The sequence below is a fragment of the Podarcis raffonei genome, chromosome 5 (genome assembly GCF_027172205.1).
Source record: "Podarcis raffonei isolate rPodRaf1 chromosome 5, rPodRaf1.pri, whole genome shotgun sequence".
NCBI classification, from domain to species: domain Eukaryota; kingdom Metazoa; phylum Chordata; class Lepidosauria; order Squamata; family Lacertidae; genus Podarcis; species Podarcis raffonei.
Window position 1 is genome coordinate 24,836,112 of NC_070606.1, and position 26,034 is coordinate 24,862,145.

The 26,034-nt window shown below is 44.8% G+C and overlaps 1 protein-coding gene across 1 annotated transcript; it reads right to left on the reverse strand.

Moving 5' to 3' along the window:
* Positions 1–1,351: 1,351 nt before the first annotated feature.
* On the reverse strand, positions 1,352–24,569 carry GPRIN2 (G protein regulated inducer of neurite outgrowth 2). The gene is made up of 2 exons (XM_053388257.1): positions 24,166–24,569; positions 1,352–4,157 (listed from the first exon to the last, which is right to left on the reverse strand). Exon 2 carries the CDS (start codon positions 4,141–4,143, stop codon positions 2,374–2,376), a length of 1,770 nt encoding a protein of 589 aa, XP_053244232.1. The 5' UTR covers positions 4,144–4,157; positions 24,166–24,569; the 3' UTR covers positions 1,352–2,373.
* Positions 24,570–26,034: the final 1,465 nt, after the last annotated feature.

A 26,034-nucleotide genomic window follows, 5' to 3' on the forward strand; every position in this document is an offset into this window, starting at 1 on the left:
TTCAGTTGCACCTTTAAATAATTGGCTGGTCTGCCCTAGCTCACTACGAAGGTCTATGGCATAGCTAGGCTAGCATGTGAATCATAAACCGAGAAACCAGAACGCAGAAAGAATAATTACAAAAAAGTAACAGCAGGATAGCAAAACAACTTCCCATCCAAGTAGAATCGGAGGATTCTGGAAAAAGGTGAATCTACTCATCGAGAACTACTTGTTTATCATATAATTTCACACATCAGCGGAGACTGAAAAAGACAATATTAATCCAGCAAGCACCCCAATTCAGAACATTTTTCTAAAAGGCCATCCTTAGGCTTCAGATATGCATAAACAAAGCCATGTTTTTATGGGACGGGGCTTTAAAAAGTATCTGCTATTTTCAACATTTAGGTAGCCATGGCTCAGTGGTATGACAGTGAGCCTGTGAAAAGTTCAGGCTCGGGTACGCCCTCCTTCTGGGAGGGTCATGAAGAGATGGAAAGATTCCAATTTAACCATAGTTTAGGGTTATGTCTGAACCCTAAATTGTGATTAATCTTAACTTTGGCCAGCTTTATAAACTACAGTTTGGTGTTAGTGCTTTGTAGTAAACCATGGTTATGACTAAACCACAGTTTGTCTAGGTTCAGACATAACTTTATGTTGTGGTTAGTCAAAAATGGAGGTAAAGGTCTCCCCACCCCCATTCTTCCCCACTGCCATACTTAGGCCGGGACGTGTGTTATGGAAGCATGCATGTCTGAGGCTCACCCTCATAAACCATGGTTTAGCGTTATACACAAATGCAGCCAGCACATAGATGAGTGTCTGGGTGGGTTTTTTGACTTCCTAAATCCCCCCTTGAAAATCCTTTATGCTTTAATGCTTTTCAAAAAGCAGCAGGAACACCCCTGGAGAAAATCTGCTGTACACGCAAGAGCAACACAATTAATAACCAAATGACCTGCAATATGCAAAATAAGGAAACATCTGTTTTATTTACTTTTCCCAATTAGCAGGCACTGAGCTCATTGCCATGCTGGCTTTCCTCATCAACTGCCACCTGTTTCAGTCTGGTGGACATCAGCTCAAGAGGACAATTACATTTAATGCCAGGAAAACAAAAGTAGCCATGTTGCATAATGATAGGTTAACCTGAGATTAAAATTCATAGCAAACCAGCCATTTGTGACTCTTCTCTGGTAACACTGGTACAGTTGTGCCTTAGTAACAGTGTACGCACCGACTCCCTCGTGTATTTAGGATGCAATTCCTCATGGCTGAAGAAACTGGATGTGATGTTCTGCAAAGAGCTGTGCCAACTGCACAATGATCTGCAATGCATCCGGTCTAGAGGAAAGACTAATTGCACTGAAGTCACAGGTTTTATTATACACAGCATTGTAATTCAATAAGCTATCTAGTAACAAGGAGTGTACTCAATTATGTGCTTTCATAAATTACTACATGCCATCTGTGTAAAAAGTATAAAATGGAATTCTAGTATTTAAAACTACCTGCACAATGTTGCAGTAAGACAAATGCAGGGACCAAAGTTTAACACTAATTCAGTATTTTCTCTCTATACATGGTTTTTAAAAGGTTCTTACAATTCATACATGTACAGGGAAATACAATGATGTGCTTCAAGCCGTCGTTCGGAAAAACACAGTATTTGCTTGAAGTATTATTCAGAGCTAGATCACCTGGATAAAGCAATACCATATATAAAATGCAGGTATTTGGGCTTTCTTCTTTTAATACATCTACACATTACTCAAAATAAGGTGGTACAATTCTGGACCACTTCAAGCTGAGGGTAGAGGAAGAGAATAATATATTTTAACAATTTATATAATTCTGTAGCACTTTAGGCTACAGGTTGAGGAATAATAGTATTTTATTTGTTTATTTCACTTAAAGCATATTTAAACTATGCAGCAAGGAAGGGGTCAGGAAGACATGAGTCCATAGCTCCAAGACAACTGATTAAACTGAGTGCCCTCCCCCTAAAAACAATACACACATCCTCAAAAACACTCTTTAAGTGTAGCAAACTAGCACAACGGGGAGGAAGATTTAACACAGTTCTCTCTCGTGTGCTAGTTCAATGCATGTTGTTAGGGTTTATTCATGTGGAAAGCATTCAAAAACAAGAGCCCAACCCCACCTGTAATCTGAAACGAAACAGTCCAAAATTCTACTACTTCATTCTGAGTAACATGTAGATCAGGGATATACGTACTAAAAACTGTCCCTGGAGCCTCTGCCTTGCAGAGTTCTATTTTAGACCAGCTCACAGTTTCCAGTTTGATTCCAAAGGGACTCCATATTGTGTACCCGTGTTTATTTGCAACTATTAAAAAAAATGGTCTTGCAGTCTGCTAGGAAAGTTTATTCCACTGCTGTGCTGGAACGGGCACAGCAGCCTGGATTTCTTAGGCAATGCATCATTGTTCTGAAAGAGGTTTTCTTTTCCTGTTTAGCTGGCAGCTCCTCAGTACTTTTCCTAGAGATCTCTTCCGGTTCAGTCTGAAACTGTTCTATCTGAATTTCAAGGTGCTTCTGGATGGCCAAGCCAAGGACCTCGGGGTCTACAGCTGCACCGTAAACTTCCCATGTCATGCCTTCATCGTCCCACCTCACCTCCCGGACCGGAGACTTCTCCCCCTCTGCCTCGGGCTCCAGATTAACCTCTGGGAACACGTGAGGGTGGCCTTCTGCTGCGACCGAGGGGCTCGTTGCTGCAGATTTACATTCCTTCGTTGGGATGGTTTGTACCTCTGCATCTCTGCACTCGAGAAGGGGCTGCAATCCCCGGGTGAGGTCATTCATGGAGGTCATCGTCCCTGTGTCCTTGGTCTTCAGGACAGCGTTGACGCCGTCCTGGCGGCTATTCAACACCACGTACGTCGTCTTCATTTCCTCTTGGGCCCTGCTCGGTTGCACGCAAGGCTGCATGTGCATCATGTGCTCCCCACGCACACTGCAGCAGCGCAGGATGCGCTTTGCATCCAGGCCCGACTCACTCACGGATGACACGAGCTTCGGAAGTGTTGCCGTTTCAGTAGCGGGCAAGGACTGGCAATACCCAGGGGTCACTTGTCCTTTCCCCGATTCACTAACTGAGCAGACCAACCTTGGGATGAACTGAACGGAAGGGATGGGCAAGGAATGGCAATAGGCCGGGGCGGTGCCCTCCATCTTCATCGAAGACTCCGGCCTCATGCCATAAGGAAGAGCAGTACTATTATGGATGGCCACCATGCCAGGTGGGTACATGCCAGCTGCAAAGTTGCTATACACAATTCCACCCTGGGCGTACATAGCCCTGTTTGAGAAGTGGTCACCAGGCATATGCGGCCCAAGAACAGCTGAGTGATACGCTCCAGGGTCCGCAAAAACGTTCACGTTTTGCGATACAGCACCATTGTCAAAGACGCTAGTGGGCACATCTTGGTCTCTAGGCAAACTTGGGGCCCGGCTCGTGTGACTTTGAAAACTGGGGGCATTTTCACATGTGTCTGATCCATATCTCGGCCTTGGGAATGCTACGCTGCCTGCCGCAGCCCCGTAACTGCTGCTGGAGCGCATAGCAGAGTATGTGGCACTTGTCTCCATGTGGGGAGTGGAGCTCTGCTGCTTACAGCTGCACGTTAGGTCAGAAAGGCTTCTCTGGACAGCAGCTCCCAGTGCTTCCATCATGCTCACCTGCTGCAGATTTGCATCACAGGTTGCGGACACACCCTCAGCGGCACTGCTCTTGGTGTGTGTCCTAGGGCCAACCCCTCCTGCAGAAGCTGGGGGTTGCTCAACACCCAGGAAGTGGTTTGTGCTTTTGGTGGTGCTCTGCACGCTGTCGCTTGGAGACAGGCTGCTCACAGTTCGGAGAGTGGATGCAATTTCCGAGCGGGTTGAAGACCATGCAGAGCTAGGTGTGCTTCCCAGGTCGTTCTCCCTCGCCTGGGCTTGGCAGGCAGAGCTGCTGAGGCTCTTTCGCAGCTCCTGCCTGCTGTTGTGTCCCTCCTCAGAACCCACTCGCCCAACGCCGGCCAAATTTGTGGAGCTCTTTGAGAGAGGGTGATAGTTCAGGTTCAGAGTGCTGTGGCAAACAGAGTTCAAGGTTTCCTGATGGGGGTGGAGTTGGTGGCTGTTTGTTTCCATGGCACAGGAGAGTTCTAGGGCAAGAAAGGGAAAAAAGAGACAATTAAAAGCAGCTCACATGTTAAAACAGCTTTGCGCAGGTTCTAAAATAAAGTCATACCCAAGGCCGTGCATATACTCACATCCCCCGTCCAAATAGTCCTGGGAACTGTAGTTCATTGAGGATGATATGAGAGGGGCAAACCACTGTTCCTAGGATTTTGTGGGAGGTGTGGAAAATGTAACGTATAGTGCATATGCAACCATATATGTATAGTGTATATGCAACCATATATGTATAGTGTATTTAAATGTATAGTGTATATGCAACCATACTACAGCTCACATATGTCGTAATCCCTGCTACTTATTTGGCATTTTAACAAGTCAAAAGCTTCTATTCTGCAAGAGACTTTTCTTTTTAGATGCTAGGAAAAACCCACCTGTTTTTTCAGGTTTTTAATTATATTTTAATGTTCAGCTGTTTTTAATTTTGTTGTTTATTTTCAGCTGCTTTTTTGATGGTTACAAATTAGTCTGAAAGCCACCCTGACAGCTTTCTAAGTCAAAAGGTAGGATATAATCCCTTAAATTTATTAAGGTGGAACTTTCCTGCCATGGAGGCAACATGATAGGAGAATATTCACTTAGGAGTAAGAGTAAACGTGTGTGTGTGCGCGCGCGCACGCCTGTGTGGAGACTACATTTAGTTCCACGGCTGACAGGTTCACAACCAATCGAAGTGTTATGAAACCAGTTTCCAAGCAAAAAATTATAATATAAACATTGAATTCACTCTTAATATGGTACTTATGTTTGGAAATCTGCAACAAATCTGTATTTGGGCACAGCAAACAGGAAGACATGCAATTTGAAGTGGACATGTTATGACTTATGAGTACCAAAACATTAGACAAGCAGAAGAAGGATTAGGATAGAAATGGAATTAACATCCACTATTTTTGGCTTAGCTTCAGAAGCGGATCTGAAATGCGTTTGCTAATTGCACTGAACTGCTTTGCTTGAAACCAACAAATGCATGTGTGCGTGTGTGTCTCCTCTATGAGTTATGATTAAAGCAGTGACCTATTTAATGTACTAGTAAATATAGAATCTGAATTATTATTAGATTTTCTGTTTTGATTGCTGATGTTGATCTGGTGGAAAATTACTGAAATCCCTGGACAATCTTGTAAAAAAAATTGTTGTTGTTTTTTAAAGGAACTCTGAATAACCTGCAGGGTCTGAATAGCAATTTGGAAAATGGAAAGTAGGCAGATGAAATACATAAGGATTTAATTAAATTATGGAGAATTGGGAGGAGATTTTTTAGAGCACGTGTTGCTGTCGACAAAGAGCTTAGGAAAGCCTAGCAATGCACCAGTGCTAATCTTTTATTCAAGAGTAAGCACTGGCAAAGTTCATCTTTAAAGTATTAAACTAAAAGTTGTATTTGACTGACACTTCAGATAAAGAGCCAAGTTTTCCATCTTGACAAAAAAGATTAAACACACTAGAACAAAAACAATATCCAGACAGCAGAAACCAACAAAAACCCCATTTTTATTTTTAAGAAATAAATTTGCGTATACTTTATAAAGTGTATAGCAGGGATTGGAACCTGCTGGTCTGGCTTCCAGGTGTTCAACTCCAACTCCAGTATCAACTTCATTCCAGCATGGCCAATAGAGAGGGATGGGGAGAACTGTAGACCAGCAACACCTGACAGGCCACCATCTATTCTTCGCCCCTGTTGTATAAAGGCTTAGGAAATTTCATAGATAGGCTAAAGTGTTGGGTGGTGATGCCAGAAGGGGTAATAGACGCCCATCTTCTCCTTGCCTTCTCTTCCTCCCAACCTGCCTTCCTTGCTTCAGCTTCTCCTCTACTCAGCATGCCCCTCCATGCTTAATAATAATAATAATAATATGCTGCCAATCTGGCTGGCATAATAATATGCTACTAATCTGCCCCAGCCACTCTGCGCGGCTTCCAACACATACAAAAACAAACATTCAAAACTTCCCATACAGGGCTGCCTTCAGATGCCTTCTAAAAGTTGTATAGTTATTTATCTCCTTGACATCTGGTGGGAGAGCATTCCAGAGGGAGGGCGCCGCTGCCGAGAAGGCCCTTGTTATGTACTGAAGTTCTCACCCTGGGCCAGCAGGGGGATACTGTAGATAGTTTTCACTCAGGTCCACATATGCAAATAAGGCCCTCTTCCCTGGTTCCCTATCCTATTCACTAGGACAGTTCATCCATCCTGATGCATTTCACACCCAGCTTAGAAGCTGGCTTTGGTAGAGAAGGCTTTGGGCTTGCCCACATCTGAGTGTTAATCCACTTTCCCTGCATTCAAACAAGACCTGAATACGCCACACCTGTACATATTTGAATTCATATGTGATTTTTTTAAAAATTAACAGCCTATTTTATTTTTGAAACAGAATGTATGTACAACAATAAATACAAACAACAACACATGGCTAATCTTTTGAGGTTCAGCCTGTAAAAACAGCAGATTGATCAAACTGCAAAGTCGTTGCTTTTTGAATATGTGCAAAGTAAGGCCAACAGGCTACAGACGATGGAGAGCTGTTTGCACAAAGGGAGAGTTAGTTTGTTCTCTATGTTCCCTAGTCTTACCTCCCAAGCAGACAGACTGGCCTTTGTGCAGAATCTCCATGGCCTTCCCTATAGGATAGTACTTCCCTCTGTATATTGCATGGCACCACAGAAGTAAAATAGGCAAGAGGTCAGATGCTGGTGCAGATATTTAGGACAGAGCTTGGCAGGTCTCAAGAGTTCCCCCTCGTCCCAAGTTCAAGTAACTTATTGCAAGTGTTGTTGCTTTATTCTGGAAAGGTAGAAGGGTTTACTATTCCCACCCCACAAATGGCTTCTCTAAAGTTATTTTTCTCTAAGCATGAGTTTCTTTTAGTCTTGGGAGCCCCACTGGCAGGGACTGGCAGGAGGACACTGACAAGTGTGCCATGGGGGGAAAGGGGGACGGAGTCAGACTCACTAGAGGGAGGCAATGGTTTGTGGGGAGTCTATACCAGCCAAGAGGCAAGAATCAGAAGCATGGGACATGTCAGGACTGGAGGAAGAAGAGACAGGCACACAAGTGAAGGGCTGGGTGCTTCCTCACCCTCTCCTGAACTACTGCCTCCCAGAGCCAGGAGAGAACTGAAGGGGGAAGAGCAGAGGTAGCTTCCATGTAGGTTTAGTCTCCAGCTACATGCGTGCAGCCCATTGGGGGAAGGTATATAAACCAGAGGAGGGGTAGTGGTCCCCAGTTCATAGCTGTCAACTTACAGATTTCAAAATAGGGGACCAGCAGCCTTGAAAATAAGGGATCAGCAGCCAAAATAAGGGATTTTAGTCAACCAGCTGAAATACAAAGTTAAAAGGGACCAGATAATTTGGGAGAGCAGCGCTGGTTTTTAGCCCTTCGTTTCCAGAGGTTGCTGCTCAAGACACCAGCTGATGAAACACTGCAATTAAATAACTACCAGCAGCAACCACTTTTCACACAAAACGAAGTCCAAGCTACAAAGACGCTGCTGCAGTTCTGTATCTTTTCTCTCATGCTCCATCTGCAGCTCTCAGTTCCATCAGGCAGGGCGGGAGGAAGGGGGGGGGAATAGCACCCGAAGTAAACCTGCAAATCAGACCATCTATGCTAGTCTACCACTACAAATCTATGGGACAAGCGCTTGCGGTCCTTCCCTTGTAGCCCTTGGAACACCTGCCTGCGCCTCCGCCTCCTCCTCTCTCTGAACTGCTTTCTCTATGGTTGCCCTTGCTCTCCTCTCAAGGATCCTCAGCAATTCATAGGCCGCACAAGGCCACCCATCTCATCCAGGTCCTTCGGCGGCACAGCCGCAGTACGGCCTAGCAGGAGCAGCGGCGATGGGCAGAGGGGAGGCCCCAGGCAGAGACACTCAGTTGGGCAGCCACGAGGAGGATGGCGGCGGAAGGGCCCGAGGCTCCCGCCAGTCCCAGTGGGGAGGGGCTCCCAGGGGCCGAGGCTGGTGGGAGGAGGGGGGCAGGCCAGGCAGCCAAGCAACACAGTTGGAGCCTCCCTCCTCCCTGGCCAGCAGGGAGGGAGGGAGAGGAGCTGCTTCCTTTGAAACCCAGGAAATGTAAGGAACATCATCAATAAGAGACATCAGCGGGACATGGCACTGGGATAAGGGAGTTTCCCGCCAAATAAGGGACGGTTGACAGTTATGCCCCAGTTGCTACAACTGCTCCATAGAGCATGGACCTGGGAATAGCTGCCTAGCCATTAAGCTACATACCCTCCAACATTCATCGGATGAGAATGTCTTTTGGCGCCACATTTGTGTGAGAGCACAGCACCACTGCAAGCACTGGCTCATCCTCCTCTCCAAGCTTGGTGGTGGCAGCGCCGGAGGGGGGAAATGGGACATTACGGGATCAAATCAGAAGCTGGGATGGCTTCTGTAATTCCGGGGTGTCCCAGGAAAATCGGGATTGAGATTGAGACTGGTGTGTGTAGATATCCAAAGCTGTAGAAGCAACTGCAAGTGTTATCTTTGACAATAAATTGTTAACTATCTGCTATGTGCATTGCTTTTGCTGAGAAGCACCCGTGACACCCACAAGCAGAAACACTTGAGCTCTGAAATCTAGTTTCCCATCAATCTCTATGCCAAAGCTTCTGGGCTCCATCCAACAAAATGATCCCATTAGCTCGAGTTCTCCTGTGGGGTTTGGGAGTGAGCATCACCTAGCCGCCCCATGCAACTGGTAGAAGATTGTGGCTTTAAATGCTGGAAAGCCCTCCAAATTTCAACCAATCGGAAATAAAATTTCCCCATTCCATATGAACTGAAAAAGTGTGGGAAACTCAGGTAAACAAAATGGTGGGCAAAGCCTGCTAGAAGTCAAGAAACCAATACAGTGGTACCTTGGGTTACATACGCTTCAGGTTACATACGCATCAGGTTACAGACTCCGCTAACCCAGAAATAGTCCTTCAGGTTAAGAACTTTGCTTCAGGATGAGAACAGAAATTGTGCTCCGGCAGCACGGCGGTAGCAGGAGGCCCCATTAGCTAAAGTGGTGCTTCAGGTTAAGAACAGTTTCAGGTTACGAACGGACCTCCGGAACGAATTAAGTACTTTAAAGCCCTAAACGGCCTCAGTCCAGTATATCTGAAGGAGCGTCTCCACCCCCATCGTTTTACCCAGACACTGAGGTCCAGCACCGAGGGCCTTCTGGCGGTTCCCTCACTGCGAGAAGCCAAGTTACAGGGAACCAGGCAGAGGGCCTTCTCGGTAGTGGCGCCCTCCCTGTGGAACGCCCTCCCACCAGATGTCAAAGAGAACAACAACTACCAGACTTTTAGAAGACATCTGAAGGCAGCCCTGTTTAGGGAAGCTTTTAATGTTTGATGTATTACAGTATTTTAATATTTTTTTGGAAGCCGCCCAGAGTGGCTGGGTAAGCCCAGCCAGATGGACGGGGTATAAATAATAAATTATTACTATTATTATTATTATTATTATTATTATTATTATTATTAAACCTGAGGTACCACTCTAGTACCATTTTCAGCATCCACAGAGGATTCACAGGAACCTATTTGCCTACCAAATCTAAGGAGACTACTGAGACCTCTTTCCAGAAACCATCACTGACTTTATAACAGCAGCGTCCATGAGACAGAAGCCTGTGCAGAAATAATAGAGGGCAAGGAGCTCTACTTTTAACACCAAGGCAACCACATGCCTCGTTTTACACCAAGAAGGGCAGTGTGATTTTAATTTACTTATAAGATTGACTCTCGTAGAAGGCTGCTGTATCTAGGTTCTTATCTGTTCGTAAGCTCATTACGGACACCCTGATTACAACCAGCAACTTCTGGGAAGCATGGCTTGTGAAGAAAGAAGTGTGCAAAAGAATCCACAATTTGTGAACTGCACCAAAATCTCTCGATTATGCAAAACATCAGTTTCACCACTACTTAAATAATACATGGCGGCAGCAAACCATCTCTTCCAACACAAGTATCGGGGAGGGGGGGGCGGACAAGTATTTCTTGTGCTCTGGACCTGAAAATAAGAACAGTCCGCTCGACATGTATGGAGTTCTAAAAACTTTCTAGAAACTACAAAGGGGGTGGGGAGGGAGAGAAGAGCCATGAAGTCCATTGGGTGGTGATTCTGTTCAGTTTCTGTAGGTCACAAATTGTACATGCAGGGAATAGGGGTAAGTCACACCCCAGTGCTGTCAAAAGCCAATTACCTACCAGGCTAGGCCTTGTAATTTAATAGCTTGTCCAGACTTCTATGCAGCATATTTACAGTCTGGACAAACTACTGAGAAGGGATAAACCATCAACAATATCATTTCAAGCCCTCAATTTAAAAATTATGAAACATGCCTCCTTCCCCACAAAAATCTGAATAATAAAACAGGAATTTAGTCTATTTTAAAACTGATCAGTACTTCACTACAGGTAACTTGCACCTTGTGGGCATTTAGCTTGTGCACATTCAGCTTTTTGCACTTGGCAAAAGAAATTGGAAAGGGGGAAGGTACCTGGAGGAAAAAACTTTGGCAATCCAATATAATAATAATAATAATAATAATTTATTATTTATACCCCGCCCATCTGGCTGAGTTTCCCCAGCCACTCTGGGTGGCTCCCAATCAAGTGTTAAAAACAATAAAGCATTAAATATTAAAAACTTCCCTAGACAGGGCTGCCTTCAGATGTCTTTTAAAAATAGAATAGCTGCTTAGGCTTACTTCCTTGACATCTGATGGGAGGGCGTTCCACAAGGCGGGCCCCACTACTGAGAAGGCCCTCTGCTTGTTTCCCTGTAACCTCACTTCTCGCAATGAGGGAACTGTGAGAAGGCCCTCGGCGCTGGGTCTCAGTGTCCGGGCTGCCATTGAACCCAATGCACTTTGTACACAATTTTGGCTCCAGGTGCCATCTCCGGAAGGTAACCCCAGTATAAGTTGGAGAGCCACCTGTGTACGACTTTGAAGGCTCCTTAATCTAACTGTGATTCTGTTTACTTAATCACAACAAAGGAATAAGATTTCCCACCCATCCACCCCAAGGTTTAATTTGTGTTTGCAAAGCATTCTCAATATCTTTCATGGAATGTTATGCATATACAGCACATTAAGACAAGGCTGGAGGGTGGGAAGGGGTGATCTCTGACTAAAATCAAAGATAAATTCCCCTCCTGCTCCTGCCACAAGCTAATACAATAATTTCATCCTTCCGTGTTCATAATGAGATTTGGGCGACACGACACGCACAAAAAACTATTTGAGTTTTTGTTTTGTTTCATCAGCCATTGCCAGCTGCATATCAACATATGGGAATCAGCCATCTTTTCTCCTTCCCTGCTCCTGATGTGTCAGGTGGGGTGGCTAATCCTGAGGATTTCGTACACGTAACCGAAAGGATTACGCAAGTGTTTTGTTTTTCTGACAGGTAATATAGTTTCTCTAATTTAAAAACGAAAAACAAAAATGACCTGCAATTTTGTCTCCAAATGCAGCTGCCTTTAAAATGTCCTTCCTTCCAGATGGTAAATTGCTACTAATCAAATCACTGCGCTAGGTTTTATTTAATGCTCAGACTGACCTTCCTCTTACTTCTAGCTGCACTTGAAATAATCTTGTTCGAGCAAATAAACCAAAGGCAATGTGTGTTTAAATGTAGGTCAGCAAGAATATTTGCCCGTATTCTATTTCAGAGCTTGCAGACTTGTTTTTTTAAAACAGAAAAACAAGCTTTAAACTGGAGGTTCCCAAATTGTGGTCCACAAGCTCCATTCAGGTGGGCTGCTGAAAGGCTGGAGAGCAGCTGAAAACATTTGCACTTGGTTAATTTTCCCCCATGGACAGATATTGAGGCCGTTTTGGGCAGGGCTGGGTTATCGGACAGGTCATCAAGGGCCCAGACTTGGTCCCATAATTGTCATAACACAGCACACTGATTCTGCCCCCCCCAAAAAAAATGCCAGTTAAAGGTGACTGATGAACCTGACCCGACTTTTACCTCAAAAAACCCAGCCACATCCATCACACTAGACAGGTATAAAGGCTGTAATTCAGAACTTTCCAAATGGTGTGTCGTGACACGTTAGTGTTTCGACTGCAATGTGTAGGTGTGTCGCACGAACGCTGCCTGTGCTCCCCCCGAGGCTGGAAAGGGAGCGGGCAGCCCCCCCCCCCCAGTTTGCTAGTAAAACTGAATTACTGTGTCGCGAAATGATGCATGTCTAAAAAGTGTGTCCTCAACATAAAAAGTTTGAAAAGCTCTGCTATAATTGTTAAAATATGGGTTATGTGTTCGATTTCTTAAACAAAACTGTTAACCAAGACCTCTAGTAACTACTCCATGAAAAAAGGGAAGAGAGACTTTGGCCTAAAGTTTTTGTTACACCTGGGCATCTCTGTTAGAATCCTTACCAATTTGATTTAACACATGCTTTCTTCTTGTCCCTGCATATCATACTCTGTGAGAGACTGTAAACTGGGTATAACATGCATATAAGAGTTTCCTTCGGTAGAGCATGAGATTTAATCTCAGGGTCAGTGGCATAGCGTGGGTTGCCAGCACCCGGGGCAAGGCAAGTAATTTGCACCCTCTAACCCATGGATTTGCGCCCCCTAACCCTAACCCCCAGATGTTGCTCCCGGTGCGGCCGGCTCCCCCTGCACCCCCCACGCTACGCCACTGCTCAGGGTTGTGGGTTTGAGCCCCACGTTGGGCAAAAGATTGCCTGCATTCTCTTCCAACGCTACAATTCTGTAAACATAATGTGACTGTTTTATATCACACCACATGCAGCTGTTAAAATACATGAATTAGCTAATCTTGCCATATTATGCAAAGCGAGAAGGAAGTTTTGGAAAAAGTTGATTATGCAATGAGGGTCATTGTAAATAAACATAACAAAACAAAACATGAAAGGGTTTCAACCATTATGGTTTGAACTAGAATTCCAACAGTTTCCCATGGGCATGACTAATGGAGATTCCCCTCCTTTTAAATATATGTCGTATTACTTAAATCCTCTGAAGAGCTCTTTATTTTATTTTATTATTTTATTTATTATTTACTGAATTTATATACCATTCTATACCCAGAGGTCTCAGGGCAGTTCACAGAACAAAATCAAAATATAAAACCACAATATAGATGATCAAAATAAACAACAACAACCCAATAACACTCCCCCCCACCAAAAAAAAAATCCCCAAATCAACCATATTTTATTTTATTTATTAAATTTATATACCGCTCTTTCTGCTCACAAACCGAGGAATGGAGCATTCAGAATGAGAATGCAGGCCATTTTTTCTAGCCTAAACAAGCATTATTGTGGGAATACAGGATGAACAGCCGGGGTGGAGGGTGCAAAGTCCCATTTAAAAACACAAATCTACCATGCTTGGCAAATTCTACTTTTAGAGGAGTTATTGGTGCATGTTAGAGGATATCTACACTTTGCTGACTGGGAAGGCTGTGGGAAAGTTGTTAATTAAAGAACAGACAGCGAGCAGACGCTTACAAATGTCAAACCTCAGTTTCCATTTATCAGAAGCTTTGGGGATTCTGAATAACCTAATAAAAATACTGTATTCACTCAAGTCTAATGTGCCATCAAATTTAATGTGCACCTCAATTTTCAGAACCTTGAAACCAAAGGAAGTATTTGCTGGCAGATGTAAATGTGCCATTGAATCTAATGCGGTAAATGGCTCCTCAATCTGTGATAGCCCTCTTTTATGTTCGGACACTTCGTTGCATAAATTTAGCACCTGTACTAAAAAAGAAAAAGGAAAAAGCTGTTTACTTGTGGTGAGATTCTGCAATATTTTGAAGATGAGTATTATGAGTCAATTATTGGTTTATTTTTTTCGAAAGACAAAATGTCTTGTTTTGATTTTATGTAACCCACTCTGGGATACTTTTTGGATGAAGAATGAGGTACAAATGCTATAAATAAATAAAATAAGACTAAAGCTACCCTAGTAATTACTAGGCTGTAATGGTTCTAGGGGTTGCTCGTGCGTAAGCCGGTGTAAACACCTGGCTGGGTTGCCTGAGTGAACCTTTTCTGTCTGGACAGCCACTCACCTGTGGCTGTCTCAATCGCTGGCAGAATCCGTAAGTGGGCGTTTCTTAAACTTCTTCCAGCAAAGAAGCTCTTTGACGCCTAGTCTCCTCCTACTCTCTCTGCGCGAAAGCCTTCTGCGCAAGGAGGGCGTGGGCAACGGAGGACCCCTACTCTCCCCGCTGGTCCCCGGCAAGGAGTCATGGGACCGCCTCGCCGCTTCCCCCATCTGCCCCCCTTCTCCACTGGTGCTACGCTAATTCTCTTCCCCAGAAGATGGGCTGCCTCTCCCAATCCCGGGACGCTCTCTGGAATCCCTCTGGATTTTGCTCTCTCTCTCCGGCACTGATGGCAGTTCCCTGACATCGGCCAATAAGTTTTCTTGGAGGTTCTTTCGAAACTTTACCTGGGCTTCTTGATGAATAATCTGGAAGTTTGGATCAAGTTTAATACACTGTAATTTCAGAAGAACAGATAAGTTTAAGATGTGGGGAAAGGTTGACTGACCTTATATTCTCAGTTGCCATATGATTAAATATTCTGAGAGCAAAGGGAGCTTTTTATACAGCACTTGCTGAGCTTGAGGCAACTTCTGATAGGATTAATCTTCACAGATTATGCTGAAAGCTTTGGAACACAAATATTGACAGGTGGTTATTTATTCTTTTGGAAGCCATGAGAGTGAGAAAGAAACAAAAGTTAACTGAGTTAATCCCCTCTTCAAGGTGTTGATGCCAGGGTTTTGCTTATTTTTAGATCTATATCTAAAGGGTGCTTTTCCTTTTTTAAAACAATGCAATCCTATACAAGCCTGCGTCCAATTGCCATTTGCTCTGGTTGCAATGCGCTCCCACCGCTGGTTTTTGGATCTGTGTACACACATTACCCAGAATGCAGAGTTAGCCTGTGGTTTCTCATGAAATACTGCCGTTTGATGCATTTTCCCCAAGCCAGCTTTGATCCAATTTGAGAACTGCAGCAGAAAACTAACTAGGCAATTCACACTAGGGAGGCAGTGTGAGATGAGGGCTGCATGGGCTCCGTCTCACCAGATTGGCCGCTACCGATTCATGTTTCTTTCAAGAAGGGTCATAACTGCAGATGACTGGTACTAAATGGCTGCAATTAAAGGAGGGGGGAGGGGCTTCATGCTGAAGCACCTGCAATGCTTGCATAGGGTCGTGTGTATGGTCTAATTGTGTGAGCCTACAGTCTCCAATGTGGCATCCACAGGTCCCATACTGCCCTCAAACATACACCTTGGTGCCCACCAAGGCCCCTGCCCAATTTTTTTTATTTTTCATGGGGGCTTTTTTGGTGGCGGGGGGGGGGATGTCATTGTTGGGTGTTGCCTGGGTTTTTTTTAATGTTTCATTTGTTCTGAGATACGCGTGTTTTGCTTGGTTTCTCTTTTTTTATGACTGAGCATCACCAGCTTTTCTTCTGTGAAATGGGTATATTCTGGTGTCCACATCAGTTTCTTAGATTTGTGTATGTGTCCCCTGGGCCCCCAAAAGTTAGGGACCCTGGGGTAAGCAGTATAAACATCCAACCAGGATACTCATGCAATAATCATTGCCTGTGGAGCATAATGTGCTTTGGACACCCTAACACAACTTCAATGACAATTGTAACAGTCAACACAAGCCAGGGGACAAACTGCTTCTGTGGATGATGATCCATCCAACTGTGGTCTTACATTTCCCTCCAAGTCAAACAAATTTGGGCATATTGTTCCCCTTAGCCCTGATGTTTTCAAATCCCCACCCCCCCCTTGTCACCCCATTGTGAAATATTAGACTGCAGATATTTCAGTGCCCCTCCCTTCTGCTTACGCTACTCTGTAAAACACATTGTAGACTGCTGAAGGAAGTAAACAATTGGTGATGCCAGGTGAGGGGGAAGTCTGCTAACAAGAAGCCCTTTGAATGGGGTATATATCTATATAAACCCTGCTCCTTGCCACCCTAAGGAAGTCCACTGCACAAGAGAGAAATGACATTTAAGGGCTATAACTGACTGCTGATGCTGCCTCAGTAGAAAGGGAAAAGCCAACTGACAGAACCAACTTCTAGCGTCAGAGCAAAACAAAAAACAAAACACTGCCAACTTTCACTAGCCCTGTAAGAACGGGACACAGCAGCGGACCACAGGCACGGGATCTTAAGAGATATTTCAAGCAGCCTATACCTCCAGAAAGTCAGTTGCACCGATATAGAATGTTAAGCGTCATGACCCAACAGCAATAATGAAAAAGACTCTGCTTTCCATTGTTTGTAATCATGCAGGGAGGTAGAAGCGAAGCTGTGGGCCCTGGCTTGCTGTAGACAGCTAAGAATTAAATCAAAGTGCCAGCTATGCAGGGAGAACTGAGTAGCATTGGTTGGATAGAGGTGGTGGCTGTGGTAGTGAGAAATGTCATTTCCCCCACATCTATTCACCTAGCACTACTACTGCTTGTGAACATTAAAATTGCCGATTGAAAAAGAGTTTAGGTAGGAAGGGAAACTGTAGATAAAGAAGAGCTTCGGTGTTGCTTAGCACTGAGATCAATAAAGTCTGAATGTGCACGCACTTGGGTTGTTGTTGTTTCAAAAAAGAGAGACCTGCTAGTGTGCCGATGAAGTGGAACACCTGCAGCCACATGAAAGACCTCTTCATCAAACTGTAATCTTTTTGTGAAGTTGTCTAGTTAATCCCTTGTGCAATTAGAAAAGTGGAACAGGAACAGGCTGAGTGTAAATTAAATTGACACCAGCTGCTGTCCAAGGAATATGAAGTGGTGTTCCATAGCTACAATGAAAAGGGGCTGTGACTACAACTGTACAAAAGGTCTCTTCTCACATTCTTAAATTGGATTAACAACTGTGCCAGTACTGGTGAAGTAGAATTAAGTTATATGATATATCTGATTTTTTACTACTTGTGTTAAATCTATACTTTTGTACGACAAGGCTAAAGCTGCAGCCTAAACCCTGGCCAGAGAGCAGGGAGGGCACCACTGCGTCCATAGCCCTGCCAATCATGCTGGTTGGGGTGGAGGGTGCCGGTGGGTGGGGTGGAGCATGGAGTTGGTGCAATGACCAGACTCAGATCAGGCCCAATGACATCTCACAATGCCAGTGGGGCCAGCTCAGGATCCAGCGTACTCTGGGCTGCTGCAACCCCCTCCTGCACCTGTTTGGGGGTTTTCTATGGGCTGCTGCCAGTAGTGGTCCCACTGGGAACTCCAGGCCAGCAGAGTGACACCGGCGTCGCTTTGCAGGTGGAAACTCTGAGGACACCTCTGCCCAATCCACACACACACACACCCCAACCTGCACAAAGGGGTTTTGGCATGCACTGCCCAGCCATTTTGCTGTGCTAACATGAATTGGCAAGAATAGGTACCATCTATTAAGGAGGAGGGAACTGACAGAGACTTAATGGAAAGGCTAATAAATCTACACTGGAGACTTAAAACTGGTTTAACATTAACCCTTCTTCAAACGAACCTGTGGAAATTGTACTTCTAAGGGATATCTGTCAGAATCCAACAACAATTCTTAGGATTCTTTGAGGGGAGGGGGCAGCATGTGTTCAACTTATATAAAACCAATCCAACTTTATTGTGTAGCCTTTGTTCTCAAAATAGTAAGTGAGACAGGACCTCCAACTGGAGAACTGGTTCAACCTCAGCCTTCTCTCAAATTTCAGCAGCACCCTGTGTGAGGATAAAATTCGATGCCCTCCCCACCTATTGCCTTATGCTCGGCACATGCACAACATCCTGGTTGCAGTGCCCCCTTCAGCTCAGTGCCCAGTGCCCAGTGTGAGGGAAGCGTTCATGCTGTTCTATATCCACCCCTGCTTCCTGACTTTTCCTAAACTCTTCCCCATTTTCCCATCATTTATACCAAATAAATGAAGTTTAACAGATGCCCTTGTCTGAAATGCATGTGATAACGGAGTTTAAGCTCTGTGGATCACTGGTTTCAATATCCATGTGACATGCCGGTGTTGGCATTGGTTAAGGAAGCTGGTTTAGAGCAAAGGTGGGCAACCTTTTTCAGCCTGTGGGCTGCGTTTCCTCGTGGGCTTCTTTTCTGGGCACCACATGCCACTGGTGGGTGTGGCAGCCAGAGGCAAATGTGGATGGAACAGTGGAGGCGACTGTTACTTTTACTTCCATAACAGGCCACTAACCAGCTACGCAGGCACCAGTAGTTTCTACACACTTAAACTCTCCATCTTCCACTTGGGCAAAAGCACTTGAGGAAGGTGTGGGCAGAGCTTGTGAAACTTGAATTATGAAACCTGATTAAGTATTGAAGTACAAGTCTCTTATACTTGAATGCAGATGTTATTGTCCAGTGCTTAGAATGAAAAGGAGGAATGGTGAAAGTAACCCAGTGGGGAACCCCCAAGGGAAGAAGGCTCAGAGCTTGGGGATTGGTGGTGGAGCAACAATGAGAGGTCAGAGGGAGAAGAGAGAGAAGACTGGGAGGAAGAGGTATCAGAAGTTGAAGGGGTAACCTGGCTTAGTGAGCTGGGAGAGTCTGTGGCAGAGAGAAGTCCAGAATCAGGGGCAGAAGCTGAAGCAGGAGCGTGGAATGAGGGAGGCCAAGATGCAGACACGAGTTAGGCTGGTGAAGAGTCACAGGTGTTCCTTTTTGGACAAGGTTAACTAGAACTATAACATTCTCCTGTTTAAAACTAACTTTTCAAGCACCAGTACTGTCAGATGAAGTGTGACTTTTTAGCAAAAGGGGTTTGACACTTGATTTTCACATCTAGCAGAATCACGTGGTGAATGGACTGTGCTATTCAAAGTGCAGGTAGCAATTGCATATTTAAGTGCTTCCCCACAAAAAACGAACCACCAACGTCCAACATTCTGAACATAGAAAACTAGCATATCGTGGAGCATAGTTCTAGGCTGGCCTTCTCCCTGGTGCCCTAGCTTTCTATATACAGATATTCCCACCACAATAGTATAGTTAGGTGGGTGAAAACTATGTGACCTGGGACTCTGCTACATTAGTCAACCAACAATGTTTTGAATGTGTTATAAACATGCAACACCAGATGGCGGTGGAGAGCAAAAAAAAATTCGATGTGATTTTTACATAGCGTTTTTTATTTTGTTATAACAATTTAATTTCTGAATTTTTAATAGTGTCCCCCTGCCCCCCGGTGTGTAGATTCATCCCTGATCCTGCTGCATGCACAGATCAGCTTTTAGCTGGTATCCAGACACACCGATTCTACTTAAACAATAGCTGTGTCCATATTAATTCCCACTGGTCCAGCACAGCAGTTGATGGGACCAATGTCAGTGTGGAAAACCCCACACAATTTGCAAACATTACTTCACTGTATTTCTGGATTAGCACTAATTTACTGAACCAGTGAAGTTAGAAACTCTTGTATGGGCATGGCTACAGTATGAAATAAGTACGGTAAGTTAAATGCTGTACTTATTAAACTTGGCAGGTAGGGCATTTAGGGCTTTGTAGTATGTTGTGTGGCATATGTCTTGCCACACACCTGATCCCTGCAGTCCACATAGTTTAGAAACAATGTCCACACAGGTGACTGCAGGACCCTCGTAGGCTCCACAGCCTAGCTTCATAGTGCTAGCATTGGGAAATCTTTTAAATTCCTTCTCCTGCACTGCTAGGAAGGATGTGCACTAAAGCACTGCCTTGATAAATTATCGCTTAGCCTTACTTTTAGACTTGGTGCAGGTGTGCACTTGAGTACCATATGACTGGAAGTTGGATGTGTGCGCTGACTACACTGCCAAGTGTTATCTGAGACGATACGAAGGCTCAGTCTGCCGTGTTAGTGGCTATTGACAGATCCAAGCCAATGAGTATAGCTGTCAAGAGTTGAGCGTGTATGTACTACCCCTTACTAGGGTGAGTCCAATACATTTTGGCACCTGAGGCAAACCACAAAATGGTGCTTTCCCCCTGCCAGGGAAGAAGGAGTAAGCAAACATGGGGAAGAATAAAGATCTACATTGGGAACAAGAGGGTGAGTGAAGAAACAAGGGGAAGGGGAATCACGTCAACATTACCCAATGGTTGAAGTGGGAATCAAAGGCCATTGTGGTGGGAAAGGGGCCTGCTCTGAATCATGCCAGGCGGATGCAGAGCCCAGAAGACCCCAAGGGGCAGCCTTCCACCATTTCTTCTCTAGGGGTGGGAGACCAGCAGAGCCTCCTATTTGCCAAGAAGCTGCTATAGAGGTGGCATGGGGGGAGGGGGCTGCCAAAGATGTGGCAGATCCAACCTCCAAGGAGCACACCAAAGCTATTGCAGTGGTGGTGGCAGCAGGCAATTCATTTATTGGAGGCTGGACCTGCTGGCCCTCTGGATCTGCTGGCCCTCTGAGGGGGTTGCCTCACCTTGACTCATGCGTGAGCTGGCCCTGTCTCTGAACCACCATTATGGAGAAGATAGAGATATACCATTGTTAAAATTAAAAGCAAGCCTCTTGTTTAAATTGACAATTAGGTACAGCATCTTAAAAAGAAGAGACATCACCTTGCCGACAAAGGTCCGTATAGTTAAAGCTATGGTTTTCCCAGTAGTGATGTATGGAAGTGAGAGCTGGACCATAAAGAAGGCTGATCGCCGAAGAATTGATGCTTTTGAATTATGGTGCTGGAGGAGACTCTTGAGAGTCCCATGGACTGCAAGAAGATCAAACCTGTCCATTCTTAAGGAAATCAGCCCTGAATGCTCACTGGAAGGACAGATCCTGAAGCTGAGGCTCCCATACTTTGGCCACCTCATGAGAAGAGAAGACTCCCTGGAAAAGACCCTGATGTTGGGAAAGATGGAGGGCACAAGGAGAAGGGGACGACAGAGGACGAGATGGTTGGATGGTGTTCTCGAAGCTACCAACATGAGTTTGACCAAACTGCGGGAGGCAGTGGAAGACAGGAGTGCCTGGCGTGCTCTGGTCCATGGGGTCACGAAGAATTGGACATTACTAAACAACAACAACATCTATCTATCTATCTATCTATCTATCTATCTATCTATCTATCTATCTATCATCTATCATCTATCTATCTATCATCTAATATTAGCCAGAATGATATTCCAGCAAAGTTATAATGGAAGCATTGGAAAATAAAAAAGTTACTTCTTCCAAGCTGCTGTCAGATTAATCTAGAAACCACATAACCACCACAATCCTCACTAGGATGCAAAAGAGGAAGCCTCCTGTACCTTTAATAGTTGTATAGAGAGGAGAAATTTTGGTAGCACAGCTCTTCTCACCTCTGAGCATTAAGCTGCATCTGCTGGAATTCTGCTATTAAAGGTGGCATGGAGAGTCCTGTCTTTCTTTGCATCTGGCCTCTCTAATCCCCAGTGGAATACTAATTGCCACCATCTTCTTAAAAATAATATATATTTCCTGGAAATAAAAAAAATGTGTAGAATATACGTGTTAAAAGTAGCATTTTTAAAAAATATGAAAAAATGATAATTGTGGGGGGGGGAGCATGATATTGCTTCAATATTGACTTATTACAGGATTTTGAATACTGGCAACTAATGTTGCAGTTCTGGATGCAATAATTTATAAGTATGTTCCATCAGTGCAAGCTGAGTAAATATGCATATAATTTTGTTGTAATGGTAGCCTTCTTTCCACTTTTATGTATGGCTTTCACTTCCAAGATGCCTCCTTAACTATCTGTTAAAGTACAGTTTGGGCGTCTTTATTATGGACTCAGTTATACAGCTGCAAATATAACGTTTTAAGTGTGTTTTAAGTGCATTATACAAATGTGACACTAGATGGAGCTGATAAGCTAATGGCAGATTCCATATATACTTTACGTTTTTTTAAAAAGGCATTTTCACAGCGTTTAAAAAAAATATCTGTGTAGATTCAGATCCTATTTGTGCCTATTAGGCACAAAACAGCTGTAAGATTTGACTTAAAAATTCATTGGTTACTAATACAGGTATCTTTTGGAAAGTTGTCCTGTATGTTTTCCTAACGCACAAGCCTGTTGCATTCAGCAATGACTCTTTCCTATAATTTAACATTTCAAAGGTGCAATTTTCCTAAAGAAAACGTGTTTGACTTTTCTCCTGCAGTTCTCTAGTTCAGTGAGCACAACACAAACTGCCAAATCTTGCAGTATTGCACCTTTTGGAGTAACGAGTGTGTGGGCATGCAGTGTATTCAAGAGCAAGCTGCATGTAGGCAGATATGCTCTCTCCCACCATATGTTTTCTATGCTGGGAAAGCTCTGCTTGCTAAATCTCTGCAAACCACACTGCCCTTAAAAGCAGAGGAGCCAATGCTGGGACCCAGAGGGTTCTCCTCCTGCTCCCAGATAACCAGTTCACACCCCCAACCCCCATTGTTGGACCCATGTATTTACAAGGGAAAGCATTTCACACATATTCACGCATCATGCATGCTGCTCTTTCTGAGCCCTCCCAATATTGTTTTTTCCCTGGTTCCAGCAATTAAGCCAAAGCTGGTTAAAGAAACACACAGGGCAGTAACTGAATGCACACCTCCTGCCAGTGCACAATCAATACATTTTCCCATCTATAGTATCTGCCGTCATAGACTACATTTCCCCACCAGCAAAAGAACTCTCTCTCATTTAAAGTCAACAATACAAAGATCTCAGAGATCCATCTCCAGATTGCCGTTTTAAAAAAGCACCAAAACTTTAGTGAATTCCATCTAAGGAAGAAACAATGTGGAAGTGTCAATTTTTATTCCAGAAGGGGGCGTAACAAAATGTACAGCACTAATATTTGCACAGTGCATAGGTGCCAAGTCCCTGAGGCCCTGGGTGCCTGAGCACCCACAAATTTCCCCAAGGGGCCGGGCACCCACAAATTCCAGTGCCAGGGCCATGCATGCTGCACAGCACCCACAGCCCCGGGCACCCATGATCGTGGGGCCATGTTGGCACTCCTAGCACAGCATATCTCTTGATTATAATTCTGGGGCAATTCAAAGGTTATTGGTTGCGACCTCATAGCAAAAAAGGGGAGTGCTTGTTCCCTCCCATTTCTCACAGACCACATTCAACAGCAATAATTCAACATCCTATGCCCTTTTAAAACGTGTTTTTTGTGTGTGGGGGGCCTAGTGGGTTGTTATTTTTATTTTTATCATGTATTTTGTGGTTTTATATCTTGATCTTATTCTATGAACCACCCTGAGACCCTGGGGTACAGAGTGGTATATAAAGTCAATCAATCAATAATAATAATAATAATAATAATAATAATAATAATAAACAAATAGAACAGGTAGAGCATATAACCTCCAGCGCCCCAGCTGAACATCCCTAAAACATTAAAGAATGGAAACAAAATCACTATACAACACAAGCACAGCAGAGACTTGACTCTGGCCACATGGCCCAGCCCCAGAGGGGTGTTAACTCAGTCCCACAACCTGTGTTTTCTGGAACCCTCAAAAGCAGACGTGGGTGCCCCTGAGCATGTGCAAAGTACATCCCCCCCACAGTGGCCTAAGCTGGGACGAAGATGAGGACAAGAGGCGGACAACCTGAAACGCACAAATCAAACTTTGGAAATCCTCCACGGGACGAAAGGGATAGTTAAGCAAAAGCTGGCACACATCTGGCAAGGGGGGGGGGGTCGAGAAAAGACACTTGTGAATCCGCGTTGAATCTGGCGAGTTTCCTTACTGGCGTCTTAAGGGGCTCTTTTTTCCCGCCACCGCTGGGAAAAGGAAGCCCATCGTGGCTATCGCAGTCACTGCTAGGTTTCCCTGGGAAAACCTCGACAGCCCCTTTTCAAGCGCGCGCTTTGTGTGATTCGTAAAAAAAGAAGAGAGGTTTCTCCGACGAGGTTTCTCCCTCTTTGATAGAGGGCAGAGGGAAACAAGCGCCGGCCTCCGCAGACCTTACCTTTCCCTCCAAGTCACGGAGGTTTCACATCCAGGCCGCAGACGCCTCCAGCTCTTGGGGGATTCCCACGAAGGATGAGGATGCTCGATAGGCGAAGAGAGAGAGGACCGGAATGGCGCGCGATCTCTTGCTCGAAGTCTCCCTTTGGGAACGGCCACCAGGGGATGAGGCTGAGGGAAGGCGGCAAAACAGCCCTCGAAGCGAGAAGGGAAGAGGGCGCGCGCGAGGGGGGGGGGAATAAAATAATAATAATAAATAGCTCGAGGTGTTGTTTGTGTTTTTCCCCCTCTTCACATCTCCAGGTGAGCCACTTTGGGAGTGCCTGCCACCCCAAAGGCTGTGAGGAAACAAAATGGAGACTGGCAGCAGAGGGACTAGAGATAATCCGGTTGCCTCATCTGATTACTGGGCCTGTGCAAGCCGAGGGGAGGAGAGAGGGAGGAAGGCAGGGAGGAAGAAAAGGGTCAGGGAAAGGATAACGGGGCACATATTTGTATGTATATATACATATATATAAAAGAAGAAAGGGTGTGTGTTTGTGTGTACGGAGGAAGCGGCACAGACAGGGTCGGCTCTACTGTTAAGCAGAGGAAGAGGGCCGTCTCAGGGAGCTGATTTGGGGCCTCATCCAAGGGCAAGGAGCTGCTTCGTTTGTTTATTTATTATCATCTTTTACCGCCACCGAAGGGGAAGGCGGCTTGTGGGGTTTTCGGCCTCGGGTGCCAAAATAACTGCGATGGGCACAGTCACAGGAGGCAGGGGTGCATTTGCAGCTTCGCCTCATGCAGGAAAAATGTTCGATGCCGGCTCTATGGATAATGAGAAGTGTTCCTTGTCCTTCATATTCTCAGGAGGTCGCTGTGTTTTGCAGGAGAGCTCTTCCTTCACGTCCCTAAAATACGGAAGCCCGCTCCGTGGCAGGGCTTTCAGTCCGGGTGCCCATGCTCACAGAGTGGCAGCATCCCTGTCAAAAGACAATGGGCACCCATGATCCGTACTTTCTGGAAACAGTCGAAGACATTTTTTTGTTTCGACTAGCTTTTCCAGCCGGGTGGAAAGGTCTCTGCCATATGCAGTGCTTTTTTCTGGGGGGGCGCAGGGGTACGCATACCCCTAAACATTTTGTGAATCTGACCTCATTGAGGGTCAGTATTTCAATATGAATAGGAAAATGAGAGTACCCCTAAACATTTTTTAAGGAAAAAAAGCACTGGCTTTACGTTTAAAAACAGCACAAAATGAGCAGCTGTCTTTAGCTGGTTTTTTGCACCCTTTTAAAAACTTCTTAGCCTTAGATATATTTGTAAATTGACTTGAGGTGCATGTAAAAGGCAATTCAAAATAATAATAATAATAATAATAATAATAATAATCGGGTCAATCCAGAGTATATTCGGCTGGCTGGCTGCAGAGGACATTGGCATTCCTGTCCATTTCATATTTGTGCAGAAGAGGCAGTTTGAAGGGCTGAGAGAAAAAGCAGGCCTCTCCTGAAGTTCCCTCTCCCATGCAATGCTGAAAGTTACACCTTCTTGTCCTCCTCCTTGTCTTGTCAGCCTCAGGGGATAGGTGGGAGGAAAGAAAATATTACAGTAGAGCAGAACTGAATTTGAAGGTGGAGGCAATTTATTTTATTGCATCGTACTCTTCTGCACACAGAGCATCTAACAACGTTTGTAAAACCACGTTACAAGCAAAATTTCCTAAACCACACTTCATAAAATATGACAACTGCATGTCATGGGGACACTCCTGCCATGCCCCCAAAGGAGAGCACAAAAGCCTCAATTAAGATAAAGTGAAGGACAGCTGGATCTGTAATGTCATATTCTCTTAATCTGAATCCTTCTCTTCATTCCCAGCCATAGG